The 12,929-nt window shown below is 37.7% G+C and overlaps 1 protein-coding gene across 4 annotated transcripts in view; it reads left to right on the forward strand.

Moving 5' to 3' along the window:
• The window catches only part of LOC126277997 (uncharacterized), a 277,984-nt gene that overhangs the window by 74,784 nt on the left and 190,271 nt on the right, over positions 1–12,929 (forward strand). For 2 of the 4 annotated variants that reach the window (XM_049977675.1, XM_049977676.1), the window contains exon 8: positions 1,677–3,409. The exons of 1 other annotated variant lie outside the window; for it this stretch is intronic. In XM_049977675.1, coding sequence (XP_049833632.1) covers positions 1,677–3,409 — 1,733 coding nt within the window. The remainder of the gene's footprint in view (positions 1–1,676; positions 3,410–12,929) is intronic. One more of the 4 variants, XM_049977677.1, reaches the window with a different exon arrangement.

Consider the following 12,929-nt stretch of genomic DNA (forward strand, 5'->3'; position numbering starts at 1 on the left):
AGGAACGTGAATAAAATTGTTACTAAAACCATGGGTGCACGCACATTTGCCTACACATAGGCATGCGAATGCCAGGATAATGCTGACAGCTGGGCCATGGCATGCTTTTTTTTTGTGCCCGAAAGCACATGATGAGTGATTACCTTTACTCCTTCCGATGCCTTAAATGTATTTTAGTGATCCTCAATGTTTGTGATAGTTAGAAAAGTTGATGATGAACCGATGTGCTTTGAATTTGCCAATCTTACTATAATTTGAGATTCATATTAACTCATTTACCATAGAAAAAGGGGAAAGCAATGTGGCCTACACACATTTTGTATGTTGATTTAAAGATACACAATTTAGCCTCCTGTGCAGTTTCATATAATTCTATAGCAGTTCTTGAATTGAAAATGATTAGTTTCTCCCAAAACTTTTTACACTTCCTGCTTTGTGTGTCCCTTGATAGCTTAGTCTGTCTAGTACATAGAAATTATTTCATTTTTCTTATATTACTCTGTGTAACTGGTTTTGTTACCCTGTCTGTTATAACATTGCTGGACGTCCAGGAACTGTACAAAAATATGGAAACACAAAAAACATTACACATTGTCATGCTTAGTACAGTGTAGGAAAGTTGTTGGGCTCCAAAACAGCTTCCATTTATCTTGAAATTGGTAAATACAGATCCTGTGTGGTTTTCAAGGGAATACTATACAGTTCTTCACAAATAACAAAATAATTAGCAACCAGTTGCATAAAATAAATTTAACTTCTTTGCTAGTGCTGGGCTATTAGTGCTCTTCTTCAGAAGGCTATCACATTATTTGTGAGAGTTATCAATAAGGTGCATACAGCAAAATGCCATGTTCCTGGGGTTTGTAGTGTAAGTGCAAAATTAGTATAAAGAAGCTTCTTTGTTCCAGTGCCCCATAGTCAAGGTTTTATTGCTTTGGCACTGTGTTTTCCTGTTATGGGCTTTTGCATCACAGACAAGTGGTTTTGGAATGGGGTTTGCGAGTGTGACATTCAGTTCTGCAATGAATTTTGCAGCTGTCGTCCTCGTATTTTTCTTCACAATCCTCTTCAGTAAGTGTCTGTCACACTCACTCAGCACACACTTTTTGATCTGTATTGTGGCTTAGTGGAGGATGATGATCTGCTTTCCCTGTATGCATTATAAATCTTCATTACAGTGCTTTTTCAAACATCGAACACTTCGGCTTCCTTACACCCACCATATTAGTACCAACAATTCGCCCAAGTTCACATTCACATTCACTTAGCACTGACTTAATGCACTCACAGCTACATAGAACACTGTTCCAACCATGACTGACACTTGGAATGTATTGAGGACTTAACACAGATACACTAGCAGAACCTGCAGGCTTGGCTAGCATCTTCACTTATGTTTAAGTATGCATTTTGCATGGTGTTTCCATGTTTTGTCCAACCACTATATATTAAATTTGCTTACTCATTTTAAGAAGACTTTGTATCATTGCAGAATTAATGTATGGTGTGAATTTTTAAATTGTATATGACAATTCTACAATTATTGCCAGTAATAATGAACTGTTTTATTCTCAATAACTTGTAAATGTTACATGTTTTCTGTTTTACACATCAATTACATGATGTGATTGTTCATGGATTTTTGTTTTACAGTATGGATTTTTTTTTGTTTACAGAGTGGATCTTCTGCCCACATTCCATGTCCATTTTGCAGTGGACGTGTGGAAAACTTGGATAAGCTGGACAAACACATTTTAATATCTCACGCAGAAGAATCAAAGCAAACTGGTACCGAATATGAGTTTATTGATGTTGTAGGAACACCAGATCTTAAGCCTGTATTTTCAGAGAATAGCAATGGCCAAAAGGAAAAGAGTCCACAGAAATTGACAGTGAGTCAGCCTGAGACCCAACAGTCTTTTGCTACAAATGTGCCGGAACTTTATCCTCATAAAATGGAACAAAGACTAAAGACTACCACCGAGTATATTCTGCCAGATATTGTTTATGAAGATTTTGCAGATGGTGTTAATAGTGTAAAAACATTCAACAGTGTACCTACTAAGGATGGGTCAGATTCATTACAAAACTTAATAACCGTCTCATGTGGTGAAAACAACCTCCTGGAAGAATTTGCGCCGGAGAAAGAGAAAGACCCTCCAAGCATAAGATCATCAGATTGTCAAAGTAATAATGGTGAGATAGTTGGTACTGATGTTGAAGAATCTAACCCAAGTCGTATGAATGCACAAGAGAATATTTCAGAGAAAGGATTTAATGTACACAGTAGTGAGACTGTAATTGTCAATGTGGATCCAAATGATATCACAGAAGCAGAAGGAATTTCAACTATCAGACTATCATTAAACATTTCGGATGTTACAGAATTGGAGAAAGGAATTCAGGTGACTCAGCACAATGTAAATTCAATGCCATCTAGTGAAGAGTCAGCTGTCATGAAAGTAAATACAAAAACATCAAATGAAGAAGAGATACCACTCACATCGACTGCAGTGTCTGGCTGTGATGTTCCTGTTATACAGACAAACACACTAAACATAAAAAACTTGGATAAATCAGATTCTGTTTTCAGTTGCAATGCTAATGCAACAGATGTCATTCGTGGAGTGATCAGTGTAAGTGACTTCTGTAGTGGAAATAACAAACAGGAAGTTCTTACAAAGTCAGATGGAGATGCAAACTGTTTTAACATTTCAAATATCTCGAATGACAACACAAACGTTACTTGTAATGATACAACATGTGCAGATGATCTGGATAACAGCAGTAAAACATGGCAGAAAACTGGCAGCAGTTGTCCGAGGTATATTCAGCCAAAGATCTTAATGCTATCTGATAGCTGTGAAAAAGAAATAATAAAACCACTATCCAAAATTAATAAGCTGGGTGAAACCATTACATATACTAGTGAGCAGCCAGGATCTCATGTTGCACCAAGTCAGCAAGATTTATTTACATGTTCTCTTCCTAGTTCACAGGGATTACGTCATATTAAAAATGTAACAAATACTGGATCACCTCCAAATGTCCAACAGAGTCTGGCATGTAGAGATGAAGACGATATTGATATTGATCTGCTGTCATATTCGGCTCTGAGCAGTGGCCACACTATTGTATACAGTGACCATCAATGGGGAAGTAAACACACTGCAGTTTCATCAGGTTTGAGGAGCCCCCCTAATGAGAAGATTATTACAGATAAATCACGCTTAAAGACGTACAGCAAAAAGAATTCGCCTCCCTCGCTCACTGAACAAAGAAAGAATCAGAAATCACCTTGCTGTGCTGAGAGTCAAATACTTTTTAATAGACCATCAGCTGTGAATTTTGAAGAGGATGTATATATAAATAACAGCATTGAAGCAACTGTGGCAGCTGTCAGCACTTCGTAAGTACTGTTGAAACAAATAAGCAAACAAGCAAGTATGCAAACAATCAAGCATGCATGCATGCATGCGTAACCTGTGAATTACATTTGTATATTATTTAGTGGCTGCACACATTTTGCTTGTATATAAAAATATTAGAGTTTTATTGGTTCACGATCTTTTACAAGAACTGGCAATTTACAGACATTCTTTGGAAGTTAATGCACTTCAAGTAAAGGATTTGCTTTATTTGTCTGTGAAATACATAATCATGTCCACATTTGGAGCCAGAGTTAAATTTTTGATTTTCCTAGATTCCTGCGAAGGATAGTGCATTGGTCTAAAGTATTTAACAAAAGTATGAATCAGCTAATGATTTACAAACCTGTGAGGTGTTCTGAGGCATTTCTGCTCATTAGAAAATATTTAGTATGTGGTGTCATAAAAGAAAACCTTTGCAGCTTCGTAATAATGCCAAGGAAACACCCTTCACCATACGGACGACATAAAACTGATTGGTAGATACCCAAGGCTGTGAGCAGAGCACCGTCATTCAATCATTTAAGTGCCTTGTATTTCACCTAGAAATGAGCACATAAATCCATTTTATTGCTGTGTAAGCTTCCTTAACATGAATGAGGAACATGAACACATTGTCCATTTCTGCTTCTGAAATGTCGCTTTCGTTTAGCTTGCAAATGACTTTCAGGTGGTCACCTGATTTATTACTTGTGTGGAATTACTTTATAAAAATGAAAGCCTGACTTTATAAAAATGAAAGTCTATAAAAACATTTTAGCTCTAATGATGTAACAGAAGTGGAAATCACATAACAAAATTAATATTTTTGTAAAGTCTACTGTAATTTCGGGAAGCAAAGACCACATATGACAGAAGAGCTCTGCCAAAAGTTGAAAGACTGTCCAGAAGTGTAGGAGACATGGTAATGCTTCACTGTTTACAGAGGAAGAAAAATAGTTAAGTTCATATTGTGCTCTTTTCTGACAAAAAATTTGCCGTATTTTATTTAAAGAAATGAATCTAGTACTTTGGTGTGAAAGTTAAACAATGTTGTGTATGTTATCACTATTACATCAGAGCAATAAGGTGAAAACAAAGTTCCTGTTTGGATGTAACATGTACTGTGCTGAATACTGACCTTGAAATTGAGGAATACTTCTTGCTAGAAAAGTATATAGACCCATTTTTAATTTTGTCACAGGTTTATGCTTCCATTGATTCATTTTCTTGCAGCGTAAGTGTTTTGGTGTTAATGAAAAACTGCTAATTACACAGGTATGATTCTAAGGCAAAGAATTCTAGATCCCCATGCTTAGAAGATAAGTCTTTGCATGTGATTTTACAGAAAACTAACTTTGGAAGAAGAAGAAGAAGAAGAAGAAGAAGAAGAAGAAGAAGAAGAAGATAAAGGAAGTAGTATGTTGTGTACACAGTTGAGTAACATGGTACGGTGAAAGGCACTCCGATTATTTTGAGAAACTCTAGTGCAGAATATTAAACTTTGTATGCTTACAAAGCCTTTCATCTTCGATCTCAAAAAGTTTCAGTTTATTGTGCACATATTTCAGTTATGTTGGAAATCTGCAGAGGGAACCTATAAAAAGTTCCGCACAGTGATTAAGCATATGTTATATGTGTAAAAATTGTTTTTATGCTTAATGAATATTGAGTGAATGCTGCCATTCCTTGTGAACAACTCCATTGAATTAACTGCAAATTCTGTAATTCATTGCATGCGCAGAGATGGCCAAGAGATGATTCCAAGATGTTTCAACAATAGCCTGAACATATAATTTTTATTTTGGCTGGAGCCAAAGCCAAGGTAATTTTTTTGAATGATGCTACCTCCATTTCACTGTAACAATTTTTATTTTATTATTATACATTGAAGAGCCAAAGAAACTGGTACACCTGCCTAATGTCATGTAGGTCCCGCACGAACACGCAGAAGTGCCGCAGCACGACATGGCATGAACTCTGGTAATGCCTGAAGTAGTGCTGGAGGGAATTGACACCATGAATCCTGCAGGGCTGTCCGTAAATTCATACGAATGTGAGGGGGGTGGAGATCCTTCTGAACAGCATATTGCAAGGCACCCCAGACATGCTCAATAATTTTCATGTCTGGGGAGTTTGGTAGCCAGTGGAAGTGGTTGAACTCAGAAGAGTGTTCCTGGAGCCACTCTGTAACAATTCTGGACAGGGGTGTTGCATTGTCCTGCTGGGATGGCCCAAGTTCGTCGGAATGCACAATGGACATGAATGGATGCAGGTTATCAGATAGGATGCTTACACACTTCACCTGTCAAGAGTCATATCTAGACGTATCAGCGGTCCCACATCACTCCAAGTGCACACACCCCACATCATTACAGTGTCTCCACCAGCTTGAACAGTTCCCTGCTGGCATGCATGATCCATGGATTCATGAAGTACACATCCATCTGCTTGATACAGTTTGAAATGAAACTCGTCTGACTAGGCAACATGTTTCCAGTAATCAACAGTCCACTGCCGGTGTTGATGGACCAAGGCGAGGTGTAAATCTTTGTGTCATGCAGTCATCAAGGGTACAGGAATGGGCCTTTGGCTCTGAAAGCCCGTATCAATTATGTTTCGTTGAGCGGTTCACATGCTGACACTTGTTGATGGGCCAGCATTGAAATCTGCTGCCATTTGCTGAAGTGTTGCAAGTCTGTCACGTTGAATGATTCTCTGCAATCGTGATTGGTCCCTTTTCTTGCAGGATCTTTTTCCGGCTGCAGCGATGTCTTAGATTTGATGTTTTACTGGATCCTTAATATTCACAGTACACTTGTGAAATGGTTGTACGGGAAAGTCCTCACCTCATCTCTATCTCGGAGATGCTGTGTCGTATCGATCGAGCACTGACTATAACATCACATTCAGACTCACTTAAATCTTGATACCTGCCATTATAGCAGCAGTAACTGATCTAACAACTGCGCCAAACACTTGTTATCTTATATAGGCGTTGCCAACTACAGTGCCGTTTTTTGCCTTTTTAAATATCTCTGTATTTGAATATGCATACCTATACCAGTTTCTTTGGCACTTCAGTGTATGATCCGTGTCTCTATCTTAGCCCATTTTCAAGTACAAAAACTTATTTATATATCAAAACAGACTAGTGTGAAATAAAAGTCTTTGTCGAGAAAACATATTCGGTCATGTAGGCCAGATCCGTCATTAGTAAAAGTGAGAACATCTCTAAAACGCTGAAATACATTGTGACATCAAACAATGGGAAATCCAGGATGGAATGTAACAATATTATGAAAAGGAAAGCTGCTACTCATCATATAGCGGAGATGCTAAGTTGCAGATAGGCACAACAAAAAGACTATCACAAATAAATAAAGCTTTCGGCCACCACACACGTGTGTGTGTGTGTGTGTGAGTGTGTGTGTGTGTGTGTGTGTGTGTGTGTGTGTGTGTTTGTATTGTTGACGAAGGCCTTAATGGCCAAAAGCTTTATTTATTTGTGACAGTCTTTTTGTTGTGCCTATCTGCAACTCAGCATCTGCTATTTGGTGAGTACCAACTTTCCTTTTCATAGTATTGTTAAATGTATTGCAGACTTTTATTTCTTTACCCTATAGCACAGCTGTTTTATGAAATTGCTGAGTTATGCTTTTTTGACAAGAATTTGTATTTCACACCAGTCTGATGTCTTTGGATATATAAATAATTTTTTGTACTTGAAAGTGGCCTAAGGCCAAAATACGTATAGTATAGCAATAAAATAAGAATTGTTACTGTCAAATGGTGGCAGCATCATTAAAAAAAATAAAAAAGCCTAAACATAGTGTATGAAATAACATCACAGCTCATTCTAGCAGCATTTTCTTGAATTTTAAGTATATTTTGTGAGTAGACATTATTATTTGTTTATATAAAACCATAGGCAAAGTAAACATAATTTTATATTTCAGTCTCTGTCGAGAGTATCTGAAGAGAGAGGTGATTAGGTGGACAGTTCATAAAGCAAATTCTAAATAAATGAAAATCGAAGGAGAGGGCTACAAATAGAGAAAAACTCTGTGAAAAGGGCAGCAGAATTTTATCAAAAAAACTCTCACAAAACTCAAAGAAATTTTTGTTATGTGTGAAAGCTATCAGTGCCACCGAAATTAGTCTTGAGACACTCATGATGACTTCAGAACTGAAATTGAGTGTAGCAAAGCAAAAACAAAAATATTGAACTCCCCTTTCACATGTTCCTTTACAGTGGAAAATCCAGGAGCTCTGTCGTAGTTTAGTTCTTGTACAATGGCAAGAACAAGAGAGAGATATTTTAGTGTCAGTGCTGTTGAGAAACAGGTACACTTGCTTGCTAAAAGTGAGCAGGGACCAAGCTCCAGTGGAGTCCCTGTCAGATTCTACACAGAATTTGTGGTTGAGTTTCCACTTTTTCAGTCAGAGCCTCAAACTTCCCAGTTGTGTCACATCTGTATGCAAGGAAGTTAGCACAAGTGATCCACAAAACTACCACACAATTTCGCTACCTTCTGTCTGTCATAAAATCTTAAAACATATTCTGAACTCAAACCTGAAGAGATATCTTGAACAGAATGACTTCTTATGTGGCAGCTAGCTTACATTCCAAAAACATCAATAATGCAAAACCCAGTCTGGACTTTCCTTACATAACTTCCTGAAAGGCTCAGGTCAAGGTAACAAGATAGTTGCTGTATTTACTGATTTCTGCAAAACATTTTACTCAGAACCACACAGACACTGTCTGGAAAAGCTTCACAAATATTCTTTTGGAGCTTGATAAGATTTCAAAGTGTTGTAAAGCTTTGCATCTTGCTTTAAATGTACAGAAATATAATTGTTGTATCCGATGACAACAATTTCTGTGAGTTGTAACTGGAATCAGTCTGCTCACATTTGGATGTTTGTGGGAAATGAAATAGAATGACCGCATAGGCTCCATGGTAAATATGGGAGGTGGCAGACTGTGGTTCAAAAGGAGATTAGCTACCAAATACACTCGTATGACCCATCCTAAAACATTGCTTAGGTATGTGTAACAAACAAATGGTAATAGGAGGGGATGCTGAACATATGCAGAGAAGCGCAACATGAATGGGCACATGTTTGTTTGATCCGGAACAGTGTGTCACAAAAATACTGACAAACCTGAACTGTAGACATTTTAAGATAAATGCCAACTAGTCTACAAAAGCTTACTTTATAAGTTTCAAGAGCCAGCATTAAGCATCAGTCTAGAAATATGCTGCAAGCTTATATGTATTGTTCCAGTAGGGGCCACAAAGACAGGATTAGACTAATTACGGAATGCTCAGAAGCACTTAAGTAGTCATTTGTTCCATACCATTCACCAGAATATCAAACCTTTTTTGTGGTGATTGGATTGAAGAGTTTCTAGCAAACAGAACACAGCATGTAATTATCAGTAGAAACGAATATTCAGAAGTAAAGATAACTTAGGGAATACACTCAGGAAGTGTTAAATAGCATTATTTTTCACACTGTGTAGTAATGGCCTATTGGATAATGTCATGAGCTCCATGAAGCTTTTCAAGGATGATGCTGTTGTATACAGAGAAGTTCCAATGCTAGAAAATTGTAGTGAACTGCAGGAATACCTGCAGGGTCAGAACTTGGTGCAAAGTGCCAATTGGCTCTCAACATAAACAAATGTAACATATATAAAATAGGCAGAAAGACCCATTATTGTATGATTTATTGTTCTTTTTCCTCTTAATTATGTATGTAGTTTAATTTTTCCACAGTTAAGCATCAGTGATTGGGATACTGTGATGTGCCTGTGGCATGTAGCAGTCAAGTTCCACACACTCTACAATTTGAGCTGTGTAGTTGCATGTTAGTTAGATTGTCTCTGTTGTGTGGACTTTTTCTTTCTTGTTTTTGTTTCTTTATAATGCAAGGGTTATGTCTTGTTTACTGTGTGTGCTATTCTGCTGGTGAACATGTGCAAATGGGTAACTGTTGCATCACTCTTTTGTTATGAGTTTTAATTTTTAGCATCTTAAAAGATAGTTTCGTTCTTTATCAGTGTATGAGTTCAGATGCTCACAGGTTATTTCAATATTCATTTTGAGCTTTGTGACAGTTACAATTTATTTCAGTATAAAAGTTTACCAGAAATTTTTAGTTTTTCCATATTTCAGTTCTTATTTCCTCTTTCTCCTACATGACGTCACTCAGATAAGATTTAGGTAGATGCTTCAGGAGTTCGTAAGGGAATCCCTGGAAGGAAAGTGACATTATTTTCAAGGAACACAATGCAGAAAATGCAGGGAACTGGGATTTGAAGCTGACTGGAGAATGATTCTACTGCTGACAGTGTACATTTTACATAAGGACCATGAAGATAAGAGAAATTAAGGCTCATACAGAGGCAAATAAAATGTCACTTTTCCCTTGCTCTGTTTACGAGAGGGAGAAGGAAGGAAATGGCTAGGTGAGGTACAAGGTACCCTCCACTTGTGGAAGCTTGCAAAGTAGTTATGTAATGTAATTGGATAGATAAAAGAATCTACTCACCAAGCGGCGGCAGAACACACACATAAAGAGACGGTTGTAATTGGCAAGCTTTTGGAGTCAGTGGCTTCTTCTTCAGGCAGAAGTGTTGAAGGGGAAGGAAGAGTGATGAAGCAAAAGGACTGGAGGGGTCTAGGAGAAGGGTAGATTTCAGGAAAGTCACCCAGAACCGTGAATCAAGGGAGACTTATCACACGGGATGAGTAGGAGAGTCTTTCATGGGATGAGAAGGAGAGACTTTCCTTCTCATCCCGTGCAGTAAGTCAAAATCTACCCCTTTTCCTAGATCTCTGCAGTCTCCAAGACCACCCCTCTCCCTTCCCATTCAACCCGTATGTCTGAAGGAGGAGCCACTTGCTCTGAAAGCTTGCCAGTTACAACACATCTTTCATGTGTATGTTATGCTGCTGATTGGTGAGTAGATTTTCTATCCAATTAAATTATTTTGTCAATAATTGATTGTTTTCATTAGAATACATATGTTGATGCATCTCAGTGGTTGCTCTAAATTTTCTGATACATCTATGCAGCAGAGGATGTTGTCCATGCATTCCACCAATACAGTATATTATATTTTCCGGGTACTATCTTCTGGAAAATTCTTTCTTCAGTTATGTCCATGAAGGTATTTACTAACTTTTTTGAAATTAAGGATCCCATTGGCAATCCTTCTTCATGTAGACAATTCTTTATTGAATTCAAATAATTTTAGTTGGTAATGAAATGTAGAAGTGTGCTTATCTCTGTTATGTGCTTTTATGGTAACAGTAAGTATCTAGCTCTTGTTCTATTATCTGTGTATGACGGATTGTGGAGTATGTTTCTTATGTCAAACAGGAAGAATGATGAAAACAACAAAAAACCTTGAGTAATGATAAGAATTAGTACTGTTTATAGGTTTATAGTAGTAAATTAAAGCATGCAAACTGTTCATGGCCCTAGCAAACAAAGTTGAAGGGGGGGAGGGGGGAGGAAACATACTGTTACAATAACCATGGAAGACACTTTACACTGAAATGAAGTGCATTTAGTCGTTTTGAGACTTCGTTACAGTTGAAAAAAAGTGAATAAAAAAATTATTAACCTTTACAACCTGCATATCTACAGTTGCAGAAAAAGCAGGCTGAAAAACGAAGAAGAAACATGAAAATAGAATGACGAATGTGGTAATAAATTATCAGAGAAGATAAAAGAAAAAGATAAGTAAGCTGCCAAGAGGAAATGGAGAGGACACGCAGCAATTAATTTCAGACAAGGCACCAAATAAGAGGACACAAGAGGCAAATCCCTAGCACTTGAAGAAAGAAGAAGAAAATTCACTGCTGTGTGATTACATTATTGGTGACAAATCTCTGCAAATAGTAACTACTGTATAATACCTAGGAGTAGCCATCTGAAGCGACCTAAAGTGGAACTACTACACAAAATAAATAGTAAGTTAAGCAGAGGCCAGGCTGAGATTCATTGGGAGAATCCTAAGGAAATGTGATTTGCCCTCAAAAGGAGTGGCTTACAAAACACCTGTTTGATCAATTCTTGAGCACTGTTGACATGTGTGACACACTGAACAAGTTGGGTTAATAGAAGAAATAGAAAAGCTCCAATGATGAGCAGCACTTTTCGTCGAGGGATTGTACAGTCAGTGTGGGAACTTTATGGAGGTGCTCAACAAACTCCAGTGGCAGATTCGACAAGAGATGCATTAGGTATCAGGGAGAGGTTTACTGCAAAAATTTTGAGAGTGTAAGGCATTTGGATGGAGTTTATGTTAAGTTTTGTGTTCAGTGAAATTGGACAATTTATTACTTCCTCCTATATACATTTTGCAAAGTGACCACTATACGTCTTACTAAAAGACCTTGATAAGGTTGAAATCTAACAGATTTTTCTTATTGGCACGTTTGCTTCCCATACACTGTTCGTGAATGGAAGAGGAGAAGGGGGTGGGGTGAGGGGAGGGAATAGTGGCACCAGAAGTACCCTCCACCATAGGCCATAAGCTGACTTGTGGAATATAGGTGTACATGTATAATTGCATTGCTGAACCTGAAAAGGAGTATAAGGCTTATCATATCCTGATTTTAATTTTAAAAACCGACAGACTCAGTTGCAAACTTTACCTAGATTTACCTAGGTTTCAGCTAGGGCAACCCAACTTTCTTCAGAATAAAAGTAACTACTGTTTGTCCATAGTGGACATCGTCAAGCTAAAACTACAAATCCATAAATTATTGTCAGACTGTAAAAACTTATCTGAAATTGTCTCGGCCCCACTTCATGACCGCAATGCGGCAGCTTTAAGTGCTGTACTAAAATGTCTCAATCAAAAAGTACAGATGTCAGGAAAACTCATTGGCACTAAATGGCTAACATATAACTACAATGTAACAGGATACATAAAAAAATCTATTCACCAAGTGGCGGCAGGAGAAAACAAACAAAAACACACACACACACACACACACACACACACACACACACACACACACACACAAGGATTTAATTATTACAAGCTTTCGGAGCCAGTGGCTCCTTGTGGCAGAAGAGATGAAGAGAAGGAAAAGTAGTGAAGAAAAGGACTGGAGAAGTGTAACCAGAATATGAATAGTTTTCAAGCTCATTTCAAGAAAATTAAGCCATTGCCAGAGAGTAGGCCACAGTGCCTCTGCTTACAAGAAACTCATTGTAAGCCATCTGAAACACTTCAGGTACTAACTTCACAGTAAGGGTAATCTGCATTTAGAGAGAACTAAGGGAGAAATGAAAATGTTTGTCCAGAACTCGTACTATTGCATGCTGGTGGCTGTCACTACTAACCTTGAGACAGTAGCTGCAGGAATCTGCACATCATCTGAACTTTGATATAGGCACAGAGATCCTTGTAGCTTTCACCACATAATCCACTGGATTTAACTGAAGGTTATACTGGTCACCTTCACTGGCCATTTCTCCTCCTTGAAT

Source organism: Schistocerca gregaria, chromosome 6, assembly GCF_023897955.1.
Source record: "Schistocerca gregaria isolate iqSchGreg1 chromosome 6, iqSchGreg1.2, whole genome shotgun sequence".
NCBI classification, from domain to species: domain Eukaryota; kingdom Metazoa; phylum Arthropoda; class Insecta; order Orthoptera; family Acrididae; genus Schistocerca; species Schistocerca gregaria.